The 23,042-nt window shown below is 40.2% G+C and overlaps 1 protein-coding gene across 1 annotated transcript in view; it reads left to right on the top strand.

The window, feature by feature from the left end:
- The window catches only part of LOC126275984 (uncharacterized), a 448,194-nt gene that overhangs the window by 13,688 nt on the left and 411,464 nt on the right, over nt 1-23,042 (top strand). Inside the window, exon 2 of the mRNA XM_049977243.1 lies at nt 22,038-22,113. Coding sequence (XP_049833200.1) covers nt 22,038-22,113 — 76 coding nt within the window. The remainder of the gene's footprint in view (nt 1-22,037; nt 22,114-23,042) is intronic.

The following is a 23,042-nucleotide window of genomic DNA, read 5'->3' on the forward strand; positions in this document are numbered from 1 at the left end:
GCCTCATTTGTTTTTTCTTGGTTTTCTTTGAAATATGACTGGGTTAGGGCACTTGAGTCGCTTGCTGAAATATTCTTTCTGTCTCTAAGACCGATTCGGCATCCACAATAATGTTCTGTTGTTTTTTTTTTTTTTTTTTTTTTTTTTTTTTTTTTTTTTTTTTTTTTTTTTTTGTGTCATTGATATATTGAACTCTCGCACTGGACCCTTTTCTTAGAAGAATCTCCCGCAGTCTGGGTTTCAGCTGCTCAGTTCCACATTTTCAAGAATTTTTGTTAGATATTTTCTCAGTTCATTTCTTGGTTCTTTTGATGTCTCTCTGCTCACTTCTAGGTGTATATCTTCAGTGTTTCATTATCGGTATCATGTGCCATAACTTGCATGCTTTCTTACTCCTCTTACCTACATCTCTGGATTCCTCATGCCCACCTTTTGAAAATATTGCAATGTAGTAGCATGCTTTATATTTTAAAATTTAAAAAAAAAATGATTTCTTATGTCCATCTTTTGAAAATATTCCAATCTAGTAGTGTACTTTATATTTTCCAATTTGGAAAAAATATTTCTTGTTTTTAATGATTTCTTATACCAGATTTCACAATTGTTTGGAATTTTTCAGTAAAACTTAACCCAAAAATTTAAGTCTTTAGTAGTGAATGTAGCTTTTTCCAACAAATGTCAAATCCATGCTTCCAGGTTCAAGACCTTTCTTCTGCATCTGTACATCTTTCAAAAGTATGTTGTGACTAAACCTTAGTGACAGTTAAGCAAATTAGACTTTTTTAATTTTTTTGTGGTGGTTACAAAGCACCCTTTCTTTCTGTGTACACATTATGGAAAATGTGTTGGCATTGCTAAGATTGTGCTAAAAGATACTTTCAGCTTCTGGACCCTACTTACACATCAGTCTCTGTTTCAAAAAGGATGCTATTAATAAAAGTGAACAACAATCAAGGCCTTTTTTTTTTTTTTTTGAAGGCATAAAGCACCCCATGGTAGTAAGATTTGTGGAAAATGCAGTGTTATTTTTAGTGTTAAACCAGCTTCTTTTTCCCATTTTTTTCTTACTTTATTTGCAGCATCTCTCATGGCTGTCTTCAAAGTGTGCCACACTTTCTCCATATTTTCATCATCATCTACATTTTTTAGCACATCAAAATGACTATTTATTTCTAATTCAGACTCTCTACTTTCCCCTCACTCTTTGGTTTTGCCATGTAATACTCTTGGATTTCCATTTTATGTCTAATTTTATTTTCACCAAGAAATGGTCAGTTCCACTCTCCACCCCCCATCGGGCTATGACACCTTTCATCATTTGCCCATGCTGCATGTCTATCATTATGTGATCTGATTGATGATTTTTCCATCGTGTAAGCACTATATGTTTGTACATGAATTACTGAGCAGGATAGCACAGTGGTTAGTACACTGGACGCACATCTGGGGGATGACAGTTCAAACCCACATCCGGCCATCCTGATTTATGTTTTCTGTGATTTCCCTAAATCGCTTAATGCAAATTTCGGTATGGTTCCTTCAAAACGCCATGGTAAATTTTCTTCCATGTCCTTGCCTAATGCAAGCTTGTGCTACACCTATAATGACCTTGCTGTCGATGGGACGTTAACCACTAATCTCCTCCTCTGCCTTCTTACATGAATTTTCTTTTGTGGGAATGTTGAGCTCTAGTGGCAAATGCAATAACCCAAAACCCATTATCATTCATTCTTCGTGCATGCTATACTTTCCACTTTCAGAGAATGGATATTTTTCTTCTACTTTTGTGTTACAATCACCTAGAAGTAAATATACGGTCCTTTTTGGGACTTTTTTGTAAAACTCTTCTTTTTTGTCGTGTGTCTTGTCTTCCATAGGGGCATGGGCATTGGATGAAGATGGCATCATAGCTTTTCTGATTGATTGTAATATGTGACAGACATTCTTTAATTCTTTAGTTGGTTTTTTGTGCTCTAATTGATGGCAAAACCTGTCCCAAATTATCTTTCAGATCCGCCTTCATAGAAAATTGTAGTGCCCCTATCTGCTACGCAGACCCTTTCACCTGTTCATTTAGTTTCCTGCAATGTTGACATCTATCTTACTGTATATTATCTATGACACTACTGCAGTAGTGGCCGCTTAATGGTTGAGACTTTTGATGGTCCAGGTAGCTATGATCAAATCATTTATCCTTATTCCTTGCTGTTTTTGTCTTTCATTTAATTTATCTGATATCAAAGGCTGATTTGTTGACTTTTTAACTCACTTAAATTTTTATGGTATATGGTTGTCAGGCCAACGATCAAACCCCCCCCCCCCCCCCCTCCCGCCCAGCTGGAGTCTAGGGACTCTTGTCTGGTTTGCCATACCCTAGCCCAAACTACCAGTTTTAAGATGCCAGTAATTCGCCCTATCCGTTTCTGACAAGTGATAAGATTTCTTGTCTTAACTCACAGATATTTTGTATGCCAAAAACTTTACTTCCTCAGACGGGCTTTGAATCCTGCTCTGGTCCTGCCCTTCGTCATCCATACAGAAGCCAATTGCCAAAAACCAGGATGGTTTCTTTGAAAGGGCATGGCCGACTTCTTTTCCCATTCTTCCCTAATCCGATGGGACCGATGATCTCACCATTCGGTTCCCTCCACCAAAAATCAGCCAACCAACTAGAACAACATTGCAACAATTCTGCTCCACAATAAATCATAAGAAACCTTAACTTTTTCCACCTTAAGTCCAGAATGTAGGGTGTTATAAGATGTTAAACGGCCTCAATGAACGGGGAGTAAAACACACTGCATTATGAATAATGTGCAGCAATTAATTATATTAATAGAAATGGAGAATGAGGTTACAGCTTTTCAGCATTGTTGTTCAAGTTATGATTAAAGATGCAATAAAAGGAGGAAGAAACTCAGAAATGATACCAAATAATACTTCAGTTATCAAAGCGGATCAAAAACATGATGGATTTAGAATAACTGGTGAATATAGTTGATGTCCTGCTTAGCATAGAATTTCAGTGGTTACAGAATGGTAGAAAGGAGAACTGTGATTTACTTAGAATTAAAATTGGTGAAGAGGCAGTAAAAGTGAAACAACAAAGTGGTGTATCATTGCCTTGCTACAACCTTTGAACTGACTTGTCCAGCTAGTTGTTGCGGGACTTACAATTTAACATGGACTCCAACCATGGCACATCTCGGCAGCTTTCACATCAAGAAACATTGTCAGAAGTGAAAGGAAAGATAAGTGGCTCATAAACGTCCTAGGACTGGCCCAAATCAGGCAGAAAAAGAACTTTAGGGCTCAACTTGGCTGAAAGAGGGATAAAATTGTAGGATACAGCATGAGGTATCGAGGATTAGTTGATTTGGTAGTGGAGCAAAAGGTGTAAGAGACAAAGTTTGTAGCTGGGGACAGAGGCTTGACAAAATTAAGCGGATTTTGGATGTAATAGTTATGCAGAGAGGGAGAGACCTGCTCAGGAAAGACTAGAGTGGAAGCTGCATGAATCAGCGCTCAGAATGATGATAAGTTACATTACAGTAATAAAATCTGTTAATACAAAATGTTCTTCTCCAGTTACTATTATTACTGAGAACATTTTGCATATATTAAATATAAGTGAAACATTTTAGAAAATGATGAAGCCAACACTGGGCCTTCAAGATTTGTCTTTTTTTTTTTTTTACCATTTTGAACTTGCAATGACAAGCACACTTGTTGGGCAACGTTTTTTGAAATATGCCATAATTGGCATATCTATATAGATTTAACAGTTCAATACTGTATCAGCAGAATCAGTGACTAGGATCATCCTAAATTGTGAACTCATTCTGAATCTGTTAATAACTTTCCAGTGACAAAATTGTGTAAGACTCTCTCTTTACCATAGATTAATTGAGATAAAGAATATTTCTGCGTTGGGATCTGTCATTGGCTATGGTCAAATGTGAGGGATATTGTTAAGTTATTTATTTTCTTCCAAATTAAAATTAGGTTTAAATAGTGACAGTTTGCACAAGCATCTAGAGTGATTTGATTATGATTATGATGATAGGCTTGTGGGGCACTCAGCTGCGGTTATTAGCACCCGTACAAATTCCAAATCTTTGCTCAGTCCAGTCTTGCCACTTTCATGAATGATGATGAAATGATGATGAAATGATGAGGACAACACAAACTCCCAGTCATCTTGAGGCAGGTGAAAATCCCTGACCTGGAGTGATTTGAGGCATCCGTCAAAAGCTCCAGTGTTGTGGTTGAATAAAACTAAATGAAGAAGACACAAGGTGTACCTTACTGTGGGTGTACTCATAATGCCATGTTACTGAAAAAAGCTATTTATTCTCATTTTCCAGCCAGCTCTATGTTTTATTTTTTATTTGTGGTTGATTTGAAAACACTACTTCAGGCAGACAATGTGTTAATCTATACCATACACATCTGCAAGTATAATGGATCATCATTTAGTAGGGCTGCAGTGTGACTGGCAAATTCAGTTAGAATTTCATTTTTGTTGTAGCCACACCAGAAGATGCTGGCTTAAGATAATAAGAAGAATCCTTACCATCAAAAGTACAATTGAGTTTGTAATTGCAGTTTTCTCTGCCAAGACATGATTTGATTGTAATAAGAAGGATATGTGCTTTACTGGAGAGAAGGTTCTTAACTTCTTATACACTACAAACTGATTTATGTAGTAGTTCAAACTCTGTAGTTATTTCTGGTAAGTGTATGACTGTAATTTCTATCTAGCATCCTGACTGAAGTCACTAACAGATCAATGGAAGTTGTAGATGGGCCATGCCTCTTGTGTGGATATCTCATTTGGTAGAACATAATATCGATAGTTAAAAAAATTTACTCATGAAGCAGTGGCAGGAGAAAACACACACAAAAGGTATGGAAGTACACATGTTGCAGCCACTGGCATAAGGAGGGGGGGGGGGGGGTGCAAAGGAAGAAAGGACTGGTGAGGTTAGGAAAGGGGGGAGTTATGGAAACGTTTCTCAGAATTCTATGTCAAGGGAGACATACTGGACAGGGTGAGAAAGACAGACTGATCATTGGTGCATGCACTGGACAAGATTTTGAAAACCTGAGGACGTAAAGATGGAAATAAGATAAGAAGTTAAACAAAGAGTGTGCTGGGAAAAAAAAGTGCAAGAGTTAGTAAAAAGGGAAAGGTAAGTAGTAGGGAGGTGTGAGGAGTGTGCAGGGGGAGGCGGATGAATAGACAAGTCAAAAACTAGAAGATATAGAAAAATGAAAGGGAGTGAAGAATAGGACTACTTAGTGAAAAGAAATGCAGAGACCACAAAATTAATGTAAATTTAGTCTAGGTAGGTGGTGAGAACAAAGCACATATTGTAACGTAATTTCTGACCTGCAGAGTCCTGAGAAAATGGTGTCAAAAGAGAGAATTCAAGTTGAGCATGTGGTGAAACAGGTGCCAAGGTGAAGACTGTCATGTCGTTGGGCATGCCAGTTATGGGACTGGTATATGTTGTGGTAGGGGAGTGCATCAGGCAAGTCTCATAGTGGGGACAGTCACAGGGATAGGAGCCATGGGGTAGGGAAATAGCTGTAGAAAATGCATAGTGTCTGAGCAAGAGATTGCAGAGATTTCGGGAAGGGGGATGACAGAAAGCCATCATGTTTGTGGGGCAAAGTATCAGACAGAGTGGATCTCATTTCGGGACATGATTTTCGGAAGTCATAGCCTTGTCAAAGTAGCTGATTAATACATTCAAAACCAGGATGGTACTGAGTGACAAGAGGTATGCTCCTAAGTTGTGTGTGTGTTTTTTGTGATCAGCAGTACTAGGATTGGATGTGATGGCCAGGAAATCTGCTTTTCAACTAGGCTGGTGGGATAATTAAATTCAACGAAGGCTGAGATGTGAATAGGGTGTACTGGTGTAAAGAGTCACCGTCTGGATAAATAAGTTTGCCTCAAATGCCAAGGCTGTATGAAAGGTAGTGCTTGACGTGAAAAAGTATGGCAACTGTCAAAATGTGAGCACTGTTGTTCATTATTAGGTTTTATATGAACAGAAGTGTGTACCTCATGCTTGGTGAGGATGAGGTCAGCATCGATTAAAGTGGCATGGAATTCAGAATATGACCATATGAAATGTTGTTGGGAGAATGTATTTGGAGATTCCAAGAATTTTAACAGGTTGTCCTTATGATGAGTCTATACACCCAAGATGTTATCATTGTATCTAAACCAAACCAGCGGCAGAAGGCATATGGATCCTAGAAAAGCCTCCTCCAAGTGATCCATGGAAAGGCTGGAATAGGAAGGAGCCATCCTGGTTCCCATGGCCATGCCCCCAGTCTGTTTGTGTGGCTTCCTCTCAAAGGTAAGTAAAAAGATGATAGAAGTGTGCAGGAAGGATGTCATAGGTTTGAAATCAGTTGGGTGCTGATTGAGGAAAATAATAAATTCACTCAAATGTAAAAGTTCACATGGAATTTATGGCATTTCCAACAGAGTACTAAAAGGTTGTTCCCAACAGATAAGCAAAAGTCTCAGCCACATATGTAATAGCTCACTGAAGCAGGGCATTTTTCCAGATATACTGAAAAATGCTGTTGCTAAACCATTGCATAAAAAAGGGGATAGGTTTGTTGCTTTTGACAGCTTTAGCCAACATTCTTGAAAATGTAATGTATTCAAGAGTAGCTTCATGTATTTGTAAAAATGAAGTACTAACAAAATGTCAGTTTGGTTTTCAAAAGGATTTTCAACAGAAAATTCTATATATGCTTTTGCTAATCAGAAAGTAAATGCTCTGAATAACCAAACATCACCCATTGGAATATTTTGTAATCTCTAAAGCTCCTGACTCTGTGAATCATGAAAGTCTTCTAGATAAGCTTAAGTATTGTGGTATGAATGGGACAGTGCACAAATGGTTTAATTCATATTTAATTGGAAGAATGCAGAAGACTGATATTAACAGTAAAGATACTCTGCAAAAATCAGCAGAGCCTCCAACTGGGAAGGTATCAAGTGTAAGAGTAAGTGTTAGTGTGAGAGGGTGGCTGGATGCCCGTCCTGTCGCCACCCCGTACCCCCCCCCCCCCCCCCCCCCCTACCGTAACGGAACTAGTATACCCGAGCTGTCTGCATTGAGTGTAAGCCATGAAATAATGTGAACATTTTCAAATGTCTGCGAATCATGTAACTTAGGTGGGAAGGGGGGACCAGCCTGGATGTGGAAAACGGGCTAAAAACTCCATCCAGGCCGGCCGGCACACCAGCTCTTGCCGTCAAGCAACAGGGCAGATTCGATCCGGGGCCGGCGCACCTACCCGAGTCTTGGAAGCAGCGCATTACTGCTCTTGGCTAACCTTGTGGGGGGAAATTGTAAATAATATATTTCAGAAAATTATTGAGTGGTTCTCTACAAATGGACTTTCAATAAATTTAGAGAAAAGACAGTATGTAGAGTTCTGTACAGTAAACGGCATAACACCTTTGATAAATATAGACTTTGAACAGAAGTCTGTTGCTAAGGTAGAAAATTCAAAATTTCTAGTTATGTGCTCTGATAAGAAGTTGAATTGGAAAAAACACAATGATGATCTGCTGAAACGGATAGGTTTAGGTTCCGTACTTATGCTATTAGGGTTATTGTAAATTTTGGTGATAAACATGTCTGTAAATTAGCCTACTATGCCTGTTTTCATACATTGCTTTCATAGGGTATCATATTTTGGGGTAATTCATCATTAAGAGAAAAAGTATTCATTGCATGAAAGTGTGTAATCAGAATAATAGCTGGAGCCCACACAAGATCACCTTGCAGACATTTATTTAACAAACTCAGTATATTCACAGTATCTTCACAATACATATATTCACTTATGAAATTTGTTGTTAGTAACCCATCCCAGTTCAAAAATAATAGTGAAGTGCATAGCTATAACACTAGAAGAAAGGATGATCTTCACTGTTCTGGCTTAATATGACTTTGGCACAGAAAGGGGTGAAGTATGCTGCCACAAAAATCTATGGTCATTTGCCAAATACTATTAAAAGTCTCACAGCCAACTAGCATTTTAAAAAAATTAAAAGAATTTTTAAATGACAGCTACTCCTACTCAGTAGATGAATTTTTAGATATGAAGTAGAAACTGAAATAAAATTGTATTGTGTAAAGAAAACTTACGTTGAACTGACTCATTCCACAGCACTATGAAATATCATATCCGTGATCTGTGGAACAAGTATTAACGTAATGTAGTGTTCAACAGCAGCAGACAGACGATGTATGTGGGAAGTGTTGGTATAGAGAGAGAGAGGCATCAATGGTGACAAGCAAAGTGTGTGTTTTAGAGTGGGACAGACACTGATCTCAGACTGTCTAGGAAATGGTTGGTGTCTTTAATATACGAGGGAAGTCTTTGTAACGTAGTTTGCAGGTGTTGATCAACTAAGGCACTCTCCTCTCCTGAATTATTTGTTATCCGAGAGTCTCACTTTTAGCCATATGCCTGCATTTAGTCATGCTACTTCGTGAAGGACATACTTCCCTTCACATTTAATGCAACTGGAATTATCACTTTGCAACCTAGTCCCAAAACCTTCACAACACCAAAGCTGCCAAGAACAGTTCACACTACAATCCCAACTTGATCCACCACCATGACTTCAAAATCATCCCTTCCAAGCCTTCCAAGAATTCTTAACATTCAGCATTGATTCACAACGATTCCTCAGGTCCCTACAACACGATCCCATACTTTCTCTGCAGTACTCCTGGCTCTTCAAGATACTACAATATTTAGTCTCCAGAGCTTTTGTGACGGGAGTATAGGGGTTACACACAAATGACAACACCATGAATCATGAGCTGTTGGAGTGAGAAGTTATTTACATGGCTTTAGTTGAAGATGTGACTGGGAAGGTAACAAATGATAACATTTGATTGGGAACTGAAAGTTAGTTAAGGGAGAGGCACAAGGTACAGTGGTAATTAAATGTAAACAACAAAATTGATTATATACAGAACAATGATCTAAACAGCTTTTGAGTTTGAGGGATTCTGATAAAGTTCCTAGTGGAGGTGTCACAGTGTTTTCAGCAATGTAGCAAAGAAGTGAGGAGGCACTGGGATTGCCAGATACTCAATAGCGTGTAAAAGAATGACAACTACCAGCTACAAATAAAGCAAGAAGTATCGAGCAATAAGGTAATGAGAAAAGACATGAGAGACAGATAAGTCTGAAAAAGATGAATAATTATTGAGCAGCCCCAAAGCTGGTGTCAATGGAATCGGAGCGAGGGTAGTTGGTTCTGTAATTGAGGAATTGTGGGGTTTACCAAGATAGAATTTGCAGATAGCAGATGGAAGAAGGACAAGGTGAGATGTGAAAAGGACATACTGTTACTGAAAATAGACTTTGCCATGATGCAAGTGATAATAGCAATCTCGTGCCGAAAACAGAGTTTCTAACTCTGGTACTTTGACTGCTGTGAACATTTCTGTGAACATTTAACATATCTTTGTGCTTTCCTTCAGAATATTGTGTTTAAGTAGTTGATTAGCTTCTCCTGTGGACATGGATCTTGTATATTTCCTGTTTTGCAGACCGTTTCGCATATTTCCGCAAACGAACGGATTTATGGAGTGTTTTATGATGATGAAATGAACAACCTTTGTACGATTTTTGTTTTCTTATCCTGCAGCCGATGGATTTTAAATTTTGATTTTCAGTAACAGTTGGTAATTTGATATATGAGTGTTCTCCAGATTTGACCTGCCGGTAAGTCGATGGTAGGATTTACTAGTTTTAAACACTAGAATTGGTCATGTGTGCTGTTAAAGTAGTTTTCATTCATGAATTTTGAAGAAAGCTATGCATCTCCATCTGTATTCTCGTAACATTGGCTGTAAGTAATCTGTGGGCAGTTACCACTTATATAGACAAATGTACACGAATATTTCTTTAACATTTTTCATCAGTGTCTCCGATTATTATTTATGTATAAAAGATGTTCTAAGTGCAAGATAGGTGAGTTCTCCTTCATTATTTTGTTGAGATGATCTTATGATTACTGCAGTAGATCAGTACCATAGGGAAGGTATTGCTTGTATCTTTCTGTAAGTTGTACAGTCGATTAAAATTTCATGTGCGGAAAAGTAGTGACACTGATGAGACAGAAAATTCTTACTGCCTCTCCCCTCCCCTTCCATCTCACACACCCAATGGGGGAACAGTACTCCGAGAAGACGGATGGCAAATGTCTTTATGTTGAATAGACAAGCTGCGCTGTTTCCTTATTCAAAATCTGACAACTGACTTCCACATCACGAATTTCATAAGGTCGTTTCAGTTTATATCAGTCAGTCAAGTTTAGAGACTAATCTGACCATCTTATATGATTTAGCTGTCGTTTATGTTCATTATCGTATATTCACTTATAATTAATATATTAAAACATTATAATATTAATATAATGTTCAAATAGAAAGATTTACATTGTCAGCAATGTAGATAAAGAGGTAGTGTTGTCGTATCTCAGTAAGGAACTCGAAACATTGCGCTCTGGAGAGGAGCATGTAGAAGAACTGTAGCTCAGGTTTAGATGAATAGTTTAAAATGCACTTTATAGGTGCATATCTAATAGAGCAGTTGTTGATGATAGGGACCATTGATAGTATGCAGTCACTGTATTAAAAAATACCACCAGTACTGCATCATACGTGACTAAAAAATTGAATTTTTTTAAAAATGCGTAGAGCTAAAGGTAATGAGATGCTGAATGAAATGCTTTTGGCTGTCAAGAGGAGAGTGCGTGTGCCTTCAACGTCTACTGTACAGGATCCATCATTGGTGGCTCTTTCTCAAAACAAAAAGTAAATAAGTAAATCTTACCATATGTAAAGGCTGTTTGTGGTACCAAAGCGAGTGTCATGGCACTCATGAATGAGACAGGGACTGTAATTAAGAGTAGCAAAAGCAGGAACGTTTTCAAATTTTCCTTTAGAAATTAAATTCTCACACCGCTGCTAAGATGAGTGTTATGGATGTTAGTGCCAGTGGCAATGAAAAACAGCTGAAATCTCTAAAAGTTTATAGAACTCCAATTCCTGATGTAATCCCTAGCAGAGTCTACACCGAATTTTGCAACTGAATTAGTCCCTCTTTTAACTATAATCTGCCGTTGACCCCTCGAGCTAAAAACCGTGCCCAGTAATTGTAAGAAAGCGCAAGTCACGTGCATCTACAAGAAGGGGAGCAGAAGCGAACCACAAAATTGCCGTCCAATATTCTTGAAATACATTTGTTGTAGAATCTTCGAACATATTCTGAGCTCAGACATAATGAAACCATGACAGTCAGGTAGATACAGTATTTCCCGATGTCCGAAAAACATTTGACTCAGTATCACATCTGCGTTCATTGCCAAAGCGAAATTTGTTACTGGACTGAGAATTTTTGGCGGGAGGACGCAGCATGTATCTTGAATGGAGATCCCTCGAGAGGTGTAGAAGTAACTTCCCCCAGGGAAGTATTTTGTAACCTTGTTGTTAATGTATGTTAGTGACCTTCCAGACAACATTAATAGTAACCCAAACTTTTAGCAGATAATGCAGCTATCTGTAATGATGTATTGTCCGAAAGGAGCTGCACAAGTATTCAGTCACATCTTGATACGATTTCAAAGTGGTGCAAAGATTGGCAACTTGCTTCAAATGTTCAAAAGTGTTAAATGGTGCACTTCACAAAACGAAGAAAAGCGTATCATCCTGTGGCTACAGTATCAACGAGTTACAGTTGGAATCGGTCAACTCATACAACTACCAGGGTGTAACACTTTGTAGGGATACGAAATGAAACGATAGCATAGTTTCAGCCAGAGGTAAAGCAGGTGGCAGCATTCGGTTTATTGGTAGAATGCTGGGGAAATATGATCAGTCCCCAGAGGAGATTACTTACAAATCACTCGTAGAATATTGCTCAAGTGTACAGAACCCGTGCCAAATAGGAGTAATACAGAAAGGGCAGCACGAATTGTCAAAAGTTTATTTGACGCTTGTGAGAGTATTACAGAGATGCTGAAGAAACAGAACTGCAAAACTCAAATAGTCCCGACAAAACCTTCTTGCAAAATGGCAAAAACCGGCTTCAAATGATGACTCTAGGAATATGCTACACCCCTACGTATTGCTATGGATGTAGATTTTGGTATGCCAATTAGGTAGCAGTTGTAATGGAGACCATTGTACCGATACCCTCGTACTGTGATTACCACACTGGACTCGCATTCGGGAAGACGACTGTGCAAACCCACGTCCGGCCATCCTGATTTGGGTTTTCCTTGGTTTCCTTAAATCGCTTCAGGCAAATGCATGGGTTGTTCCTTTGAAAGGGCACGGGCGACTTGTCACCCCCATCCTTCCCTAATCCGATGGTACCGATGACATCGCTGTTTAGTCCCCTCCACCCAGCCAGCCAGGCAACCAACCAACCAACTGGTAATATTGAGCGGGACAGAAACTAGCAGATATCTTCGTTTCTGTAGTCCATTTGAGGCACTAACACCGTGTGGGGCACACATTGCTTTGGCAGTGTTGTGACGTTTGGTGCCACTGAGAAAACGACAGATGTTATTTGACACGTCTGCTACTTGAATGTACACTCCAGTCATAACAGTGCCGTTCCATCTGGGCAGCAGAGACCACGCGTGCAGGGTTCATGGTCTCCTGTGGTTTGTGTTGGGTCGTTACACGTCCCATCAGTTTGTCACAGGAAGAATTTGTGTTCTCCGAAGAACTCGGCGCTCGTCGGTTGTCAGCCTACGGTAGGTGGTGCTTGCATAACGCTCTGTTTTGGAATGAAGTTAAAAAAATAAAGTTACGTTCTCTACTTACAAAAGAACATTGACTTAAGCTCTAATCGAATTGTCTGTTCTCTGGGTTCCCGCCAGAACCTTATCGCACAATCGCAGCAATGTTCGTAGAATTTAATCATCGATGATTTCCGTCTGTGTCGCTGTTTTCAGCAGTTTTTGTTGTTTTCCATCTTTTTTTCCTGTTCTGTGTGTTCTCCTGCAGAAGACTACAAGAAGAGCTTCTTAAGTGCGGAAGCCCATCATCTTTTATTTGACGTCGGTAACTGAAATAGTAGACAGGATTGTCAGTTGAAGACAGAAGGCCCTTCAGATTTGCACACACTCTAAGTACTTCTCCCACGCGAACGTCTTGACCTTAGAGCATTTATCCTAAGTGAGCCTTTCTGTGTGTGTTTAAGCTGTGTAATCAAGCAGATAACGTTATCCTATGTAATCTCGTTTGTGTTTTACACGCAACAGAGGTATCTTCAGTAAATAGCCAGAAGAAGCCTCGGAGAAGCCTTGCTCTCAAATATCTCATACTTTGTGATAATATGCTAGAAACGGCCATAATCATTCCGTGTCTTTCCATGTTATTAGTGTTGCGCAATTCTATATCTCTTCGGTGACCATCGGTAGAGCCTACACAGTCTGAAGAGCAAGGTTGTTTGGCAAATACTTTCTTTATTGAGAATTGTATGAACGTATTGGATGAATCTACAACTGTTTACTGGTTATGACTGTTGCGCGTCATCATCAGCACTAAAAATACAGAAAGCGGAAAATGCAAAGTCACTGTTAAATATAAAAATTAAATGTGCAAGATAAATAAAAAATAAAAACACGAGGTGCGATAAAAAGAAATGGGACTTCTGCTAGCGCTTTTTCCTATCTCGGAAGCACTTCTGGAACTCTGTTCAGCTACTTCAGCGATTCAGTTGTTGTTTCACCAGTGGTGGAAATACGACGTCCTTTATGATCCTCTTTAACCTTAGGAATAGAAAGATGGCATCAGGAAAGGGGGGGGGGGGGCATGTCCGGCGAATACGATGGCTGAGGCAACATGTAGATGTAGATGTAGATAACGATTTTGTTTTTTGCCAATAAATCACGAACAAGCATTGAGTGCGAGCGGGGAGCATTATCGTGATGCAATTTCCACGGATGATTTTGTCACAATTCTGGTCGTTGTCTTCGGATTGCTTCACGAAACGGTGTAAAACTTCCAGGTAGCATTCCTGCGGGTATTTTCGTTCTGTCGTTGCAACTACAAGGAAACAAGTGTTTTTCACCAGACGCGTTACGCTTTATTGAGGTAAAGCATCATCAGTGGTCTGTAATTAAATATATTTATAATTTGATTTGTCTTTAAGATCTAAAAACAAATCAAATTATAAATACCGTCAGGAATTGTAAAGCAGCTACGGAAAATACAGCCACACAAATGAAGAATTCCAGGTAATTCCTTATTGACAGCACGACAATAAGGCAGGAACTCATGATGCGCTGTCCCATTGTAACCGAAGAAAACAGTGAGAAGAACCTTCACATGCGATCGAACCTGTCGAATGTTTGTCGGTCGTGGCTCTTCAGTTAGTTTCCATTGGGACAATTGGGGCTTGGTTTCGACGTCAAACCCATATATACTCCCGAGCGATGAGCGATGTCTACAATACGTCATTTTTGGTCGAAATTCAACAATTTCGGAACAGTGTTTTCTGCTACGCGTCTCATGCCCAAAAAATGCGAAAAATTGCCTGTCATGGGCCAAAGGACATGCCGACATCATCAGCAACCTCTCTGAGGATGATTTGGTGATATTCCAGAGCCATTTTCTTTCCTTCTTACACATTGTCTTCAGTAATTGACGTGCTAGGACGTCGAGGGCGCTCGTCGTCTTCAACATCTTCTCCGACCCTCTCTGAAACGTTTATACCACTCGTAAACTCTGCTCTTACTCATAGCAGATTCGTCAGAAGCCACAGTCAATATTTCGAATGCGGTGTTGCACCCATTCCATTTTTCAAGCAAAAATTTAATGCAAATTCTTTACTTGCATCAACTTAAGTAATTTTGCATTTTTAGTTTTCATTATTTCTAGTTATGCTAATAACTCGTAAGTGTCGGAACAGGTAAATTGTTGTAAATCCCCTCAATGCGATCTATGTAACTGTGAATAAAAAGTACTTTCCAGAACGCGTGCTGCAATTTGACTCTGTCAAATTTCATTGTCAACTATGTTAATCTTCCATTTTAAGTAACTGGTGAGTGTGTGTAGGAAGCTTCATAAGTCTGTTATTCTCGTAACTGTACAGTAAGTAGATTTATTCTCGTATTCAAAGATTTTTTTCTCATAAGTATACTCTGAAATTACCAATGGTGATGGCACCTCTCTTCCCGTGTGTCACTAACCGATTATATATAGTGTGTGCTCTTATTTACCACGTGTAAAAACTGTAGAGGAAGAAGGATCAGAACACATCCACCGGCCACGGTGGCCGATCGGTTCTAGGCGCTTCAGTCCGGAATTGCGCGACTGCTACGGTCGCAGGTTCGAATCCTGCCTCGGGCATGGATGTGTGTGATATCCTTAGGTTAGTTAGGTTTAAGTAGTTCTAAGTTCTAGATAACTGATGACCTCCGATGCTCAGAGCCATTTGAACCAGAATACATCCAGCAAATAATTGAGGACGTAGGGTGCAACCTGAGATGAAAAGGTTGACACAGAAGAGCAATTCGTGGCTGGACGCCTCAAACCAGTCAGAAGACTAATTATTAAAATAAGTCTTTCCGTACGAAATCAACTGTTTATTTGCATTAGCCGTGAATTCGGGTTGGCATCCGTAAGCTGCTGAACAGCGTAGGAAAAGGAGATTATGTAACCCTGAAGTGCTCGTCAATGTGCAGAAATTTTTAAGGATGTTTGGTCCTTATTTTAGGTGAGATTCCTTGAACTTCTATTTGGTGGAAGATCGCTTCATTGTTACCTTAGAAATCACTTAAGTTGAAGGGTCCTTAGTCTCCTTGAACTTCCCATACGCGCAACTTGCGGTGCACATAGATTCTGCCTGCTGTAAATTTTGTGTCCAGTCGCAATTGGACTAAATTCTGACTGTTTACGACTTGTTTCGATACTCACATCGGAAGACTGATACACCGGGCTCCAGACAGTTGCAATTTATAATGGTAAATTCACATGTTTCCTAGCTGCGAACTCCTAGTACTGTAAGAAAACTTCAAGGAAAATACAGACGCTGGAACCAGTAAACAGAAAAAAAGATGTGAGCAAAGGGACGTTGGTAAGAGTTTACACACAGGTTTCAGCCCACAGCCCATCTTCACTTCTCCTGAATGACTGCGCATCCGTTCACGACCATCGACCTTCTGTAATAAGAAAAGTGATTCGTCCGACCAGACTAAATGTTTCCATTGATCCACTAATCCAGTTTCGATGATATCACGTCCAACGAAATCGTAATTGACGATGTCGTTGGGTCAAGATGGGAACACATAAGGGTCGTCTTCTGCTGATCACCGTATTCCAAAGTGTCCCGAAACACTTCTGCCTGCGCGAGCATTTAGAGATAAGACGACGACGTATAAAGCCTTATTGCCTACTCGTTGTTTCACCGACCTTCAGCTACTGTCCATAGATGCTCACGACAACAGCATGCGAAGAACCTACAGGTATCGCCGTTTTTGTAACTCTCGTTTTCTGGTGCCGGCTCAAAACGATTTGCTCTTTGTCAAAGTCGATTTTGTCAGTGGATCACCCCATTCACAGCCGGCGTTCGCGCTAGGATGATTCTCCATTCGTCTTTACTCCGCTTATATATATATATATATGTGTGTGTGTGTGTGTGTACTTTCTTTACCGCGCCATATGCCTGCGTTCAATTTTGCGGTGGGCACCGGCGATAGTTTTATGTGATGAAAAGTATCCACACACGTGTTAGGAGACATTAATATGGTGTGTGTGTACATTTCGCCGCTTGAACTCTGACGAGGCCATTTTCATTGAGGTGTCTGAATGTCTGCGATGGCAGCCCATTATTTCTCAAGAGACGAAACGAGAGATGGAAATGACGTTGGACGCCCGGGTCTTGAGCGATGTCGACCTTCTAATTCACCCCAAAGGTGTCCCATTTGGTTCACGTTGGAACTCTGAGCAGGCCAGTCCCTTTCAGGAATGGTATCGTCCAAAAACCGTTTCCGCATAGATACTGCTTTCTAAGAGGGTGCATTGTCGTGCTGATACTATCGATCATCATCTCTGAACCGATCCTCTACTGTACTCATTGCATTTTATTGCAAAAAGTGTTCGTATCCTTCTACATTTAGCTTTCCCTTAAGCCCAACAGGGGAAAACACCAAATATCGTAACACCACCTCTTCCATGTCTGGCTCCATAATGAGTGGCCATCACGGCTGACTGTCATGCTTTGGACCCGGGTTCGATACCTGGTACTGCTCGGGATTTTTCGTTCGTGGGAGGACTGTACGGCGTGCACCCAGCCTCGTGAACCCAACTGAGGACCTACTCGACCGATTAATAGCAGGTCCATGGTCATGCAAGCCAGCAACGACTGGGATAGCGGTGTGCTGACCACAAGCTACTCCATATCGCATCCGATGACGCCATTGGCAGAGGATGACGTGGCGGTTAGTCGTCCCAATTGGCCCTTCTAGGGCCAGAACACGGAATTTAACCTTTTACCATGACTTCCTCCATATTTCACCGTCGCACGTTCTCCAAGCATTCGTCAAACCCAAATCCTTCCATCGGACTGCCGCAAGGTATAGCGTGTTTTTCACTCCAAATCACTCGTTTCCAGTTATCCACTGTCAAGTTCCCACCTCTCGCCATATGAGGATGCACATTGAACCCACAAACATTGTCAGACATGATCGTTTTGATGATCCAGGTGTTACGGTGTGTGGAAACACAATGTCATGTCGGTGTACTGATTTCCAAATCTTGAAACCAGTACACTCGCCGGTAACGTTATTGTTACACTGCACTCTTCCCCATGTACGTATTTTCATGGTTGTATCCGGCGCTGACGTAATTTTTATGGGTGGCAGTGAGCGACCGCATTGAACAGTGCAGATGGAGTTTTTGGAACGAGAGGAAAATTCGGCGAATGGACTAACCAATACTTTTCCCGACTTCAGTCCCATCGAGCGCGTATGGGATGCGTTCGGGAGAATTACTTAAGCATGTCCACATGCACCAACGGCCATCCAGTAGTTGCCATCCTTGAACAGCATGCATTGCCATCCGCGATGATCACACATCCTATTGAGAACCATGTCCCGCCTTTTGTAGTGACCAGGGAACCATCATACATCTCATTGTCTTCAATGTAATTATTGTATTTCAATAAAATTGTCATTTCTGTTCGTATCAGTGCCTATTTGTTTCAGTCAGCTTCTTTACTATATTGTACCAGTTCTTTCTATGTATGATCCAAGTTTCATTGTAGCTATGTTACTTGGCAGTGACACCTCACACGAAAGCTACCTTTGTCTTTAAGTTTGCAAAACAGTGAGGGGGGAGGGTTCGGGGGATTTAATTATTTTAATATTTTATTATTGTTTCAGATATACTAACTAGCTGTGTGCCAACATGAAATAGTGGTTACTTGTTTGAGCGTTTGTCTGCGCAACGTGGACAAGAGAGTAGCTTTGCACTTTAGGCCAAATTATGTCTACTCCGTTGTTTGTAAGAATGCTCTTTTCACTTTGCGTGTTGTTTTTGCATCAGCATAACAGCTTACAAAGAAAAAATATTTTGGTGGTTCATTCAATATCAAGAATATTTTGAACTGTAATTTGATGTATCAATATTTGCGTTTATTCGAAAAAGAACGTGATTCTGCTCTGCATTTATGTTGTGTGCATTGTGATCATTAAGTCTGTTGCGTTAAGTTCGATGACTTGGAATTATCCAGTTATGGATTGTGTTTTAAAGGATTCAACCTGCTCTTATCAAGGGGCGGGCACACCCAGCAGCATAGCGACGTAGGACCCGTTATATATTTTGTATGTATTTTGAATTAGTTGGTTTTGTTGTGTAACTTAGGACCAGTACTCTAAAAGCATGAAAACAGCATCATCTAATGCACTCAACTATCTGTAGCATGCCATATTGTGCTCTATAACAACTTAGCAATGAATATAATGCTAAATCAATTAGTACGCGCATATTACACTATTTCTACGTTTTTATGTGTACTTTCCGATTACTTTTTTCTAAATCTTGAATTAAATGTGATAATAACCCGAAGTCATAACAATATAGGGGATAGAGCTGACGACGGTTTGCGACAGTAATTGTGAATCACCAATTTCGAAAAAAAAGAAACGAAAAAAATGAAACTTAAAAAAATTAAAAACATTTGCATGCAGACAATTATAAGTAAATGCTTTCATTATGTCGTCGAAAGCGTGTCTTATGCAACTTGATTTGTATGTTCAGCTGTGGATGTTTCGTACTTCATAAGGTTACTGTTCTCACAGCTCGTACGAATATCGATACGTGCATACGAGCCTTTCGAATAATAGCATCGGCGAGTTCTGAGTCTAAGTAAAACTGCACCCTGACCACAGTAAAGGGCGAGTTTCACGCTGCGAGCGCCTTTGGCGAACGGTCGTAGCGAATAATTGTACGAGTCGGTCGTGAGAAATTGACTTTGAGATGATTCGCCTGTGTATGGTAAGAAACTTCGTTCCACGAATTGAACCTTCAACCATTTGTTCAGTTAGTCAAGAGGAGTTACGTATACAGGGTGTTACAAAAAAGGTACTGTTATTTGGACATGTGTCCGGAAACGCTTACTTTCCATGTTAGAGCTCATTTTATTACAACTCTTCAAATCACATTAATCTTTGAATGGAAACACACAGCAACAGAACGTACCAGCGTGACTTCAAACACTTTGCTACAGGAAATGTTCAAAATGTCCTCTGTTAGCGAGGAAACTTGCATCCCCCTCCGTCGCACGGAATTCCTGATGCGCTGATGCAGCCCTGGAGAATGGCGTATTGTATCACAGCCGCCCACAATACGAGCACGAAGAGTCTCTACGTTTGGTACCGGGGTTGCGTAGACAAGATCTTTCAAATGCCCTCATAAATGAAAGTCAAGAGGGTTGAGGTCAGGGGAGCGTGGAGGCCATGGAATTGGTCCGCCTCTACCAATCCATCGGTCACCGAATCTGTTGTTGAGAAGCGTACGAACGCTTCGACTGAAATGTGCAGGAGCTCCATCGCACATGAACCACATGTTGTGTCGTACTTGTAAAGGCATATGTTCTAGCAGCACAGGTAGAGTATCCCGTATGAAATCATGGTAACGTGCTCCATTGAGCGTAAGTGGACGAAACTAAAATGAGCTCTAACATGGAAATTAAGCGTTTCCCCGACACATGTCCACGTAACATGTTTTCTTTATTTGTGTGTGAGGAATGTTTCCTGAAAGTTTCGCCGTACCTTTTTGTAACACCCTGTATATTGAGTAAATTTTAATTCTGCAGTGCTAAAAATTTAAATGACAATACATGCTTGTTATTAACGGGAAACCTCGTGTAATACAATTATTGAATCAGTTTCCCGATTCGTACCACATCCCGCTTTTGGACAAGAGAGAAGGAAGAGATTCATAGAGCGACAAGCGAAAGAGACGTTATAAATTCTCCTCGTTTATGTGTGATCGAAAATATTTAATTTCTCGTTCTCATCCGTTAGTGTTGTTAGTCGCTGGAATCAACTCTTATCTATCCAGAATGAAATATTCACTCTGCAGCGGAGTGTGAGCTGGTAAGAAACTTCCTGTCAGATGAAATCTGTGTTCTGGACCCGGACCGAAGCTTGACTTCGGGACCCCTGCCCGGTGCACAGTTTTAATTTGCCAGGAAATGTCAACTCTAATCTATAATTGACAGTGCGTATTGTACCATATTGAGATTTCCAGTTGTAGCTTATATCTTCACTTACGTTTTTCATGATACTTCGCGGTTTACATTTCTTTCGGAGCATTTATATGAACATATGAATAACCGCTATTTCAATGCTCCAGTGTTATCTGTACACGGATATTAAAATTCAGTATCGTCTTGTTTCTCCAAAATGGCAATCATTGTTCCTATGTTGATAGGTGGTTCTTTCTACTAAAGTGTTGTGCAATCACTGCCATATTGTGCTTTCCTTGAAGGGGATAGCTGTTAAAAGTGCTTTCAGTGTGTGAGTTACCTTCTTTCCTTATATTTTACGTGAACAGTGCTTTACCGAGGTTTATTTAATAATCTAATGAAATTAAATTTTTCTTGACATATAAGAGTCTCAGCTTTATATCTTCGATAATGATAGAAGCTGAAGAAATTAATTAATTTTAATTCATTTCTTCGACTTCTATAATTGACAGAGATAAAGTTGAGACTTGTATGTTTCAAGCAAAATTTAATTCCATCAGATCAGTAGCTCACATATGCCTGAGATGCGGGTAGGATTTCCCCATTACGTACAAAACAGGGCGCTATTCCAGTACTGGAAAGCCTCGGCAATAGTGACGAATTAAGATGGGGAAAATGGCCTGAAGGAGTGAACTGAAGTTTGTGTTAGGGAGGATATTGGACTAGGGTAGTGTGCAGCTATATTAGCCATATTGCTGTAGTGGTGTAATGGTCAGCCCATCTGTCTAGTAAACAGGAGACGCAGGTTCAAGTCTCAGCCATGGTACAAATTTTAATTCGTTTCTTCAGCTTCTGCCATTGTCAAAGTTTATTAATTAATTATTATATAATTCATTCCATTGATTAATTTATAATAAAATCATAACAGTTTTGTTTCTAATTCCAGTTGCCTTGCTGTTCAACTAAGGAAGCGATAAGAGAAGGCTTACATTCAGCTCCTACAATATGATTGGCAGGCCTAAACATCTGCTGTCTGTGTGAGGCTCTGTGTTCATTTAGCTAGGCATCTGCACACTGCACTACCTACGTAGCCCTAGGAACTCACTGGTGTGTCAGTGCTTATCGAGGATTACAGCTTACCGTGGCCCTATGATGGCAGCAGTGCTGCTAGATGCAGTTATTACATTCTACGCTGTCAAACAAGTGTTGTTTCATTTCCATAACATAGTTGCCAAAACTAACGGTGTTCTCTTCGTTGACAGGTGGCTGGCGTACTCTCCTGTTGGGCAGCAGATATCTGGTACAAGATTCATAGCCTTCAAAGTTCCGCTGAAAGAGGTAAGCGCAATACTACTCCAGTTTAGCCTTCACAGCGTCTTTTCATGTCATCTTATTTTCTTGTACTCGGTAATTTTTGCTGACAGACTGGATAAAAGGTTGAGCTTGCAGCCAAACGCATACATTTCCCTCCTTTGACGTGGAGGGATGTTGATAGAGCGGAGATCTTACCTTAACCGAACTATCAAAAGATAAGGTTTATCTCAGAGACAACCCAGAGCTGTGGCGTAACTAGACCATGGTATGGCAGCCTCGGCACATGCCCTGGGCGCCATCACCATGGGAGTGCATTTTTGTGACTGGAGAATAAAGTGCACAAGGGCAAAATGCGAGAGGAAGTAACGTGGTGATTGGGAATGGACTGACTTGAGTTCCGTAAAGATCTATCTTTCCCTGGTAAGGAGATGCTTGTTTCGTGTTTTCAAGTACTGGGTTGTGTCTTGTTTTCAGCTGCAAGGTGAAGCCACTCACATTATTCCACGCGCGCAAACGCAACCAAAGTATATTTTGATTCGATTGTTTTGTTTGTTACGCTTTTGCATTGATGGATGATGAAACAATGAAAAGAAAGGATTTTCGGTATTGTTGCAGGCAATGCTACTTTGGGCGACGTGTTTTTCACAATTTTAACTATACCATAACAAAAAAATATCTAAACACGTACAATTTATTTCATGTTAATCTCAATAAGGACTAAACAAAAGTTGTCTTCAGGTGAGGAGAGGTAAGTTGCACTAGTTACAGTTACACTGAGCCAGAGGCTGTTCCCAAATTCCCAGTTAGTTTCAGATCATTTTTGGAGATCTGCTGAGGAATTTGTTAACCAAGCAGAGGAGCTGGGAAAAAGAGAGGTTTTGAGTTCTTCCATAAGGCGTGCTCGTGCAGCTCTGTTGGTAATGATCGCGACAGGACAATATCTTGGTTCGATG

The sequence above is a fragment of the Schistocerca gregaria genome, chromosome 1, assembly GCF_023897955.1.
Source record: "Schistocerca gregaria isolate iqSchGreg1 chromosome 1, iqSchGreg1.2, whole genome shotgun sequence".
Lineage (NCBI taxonomy): Eukaryota > Metazoa > Arthropoda > Insecta > Orthoptera > Acrididae > Schistocerca > Schistocerca gregaria.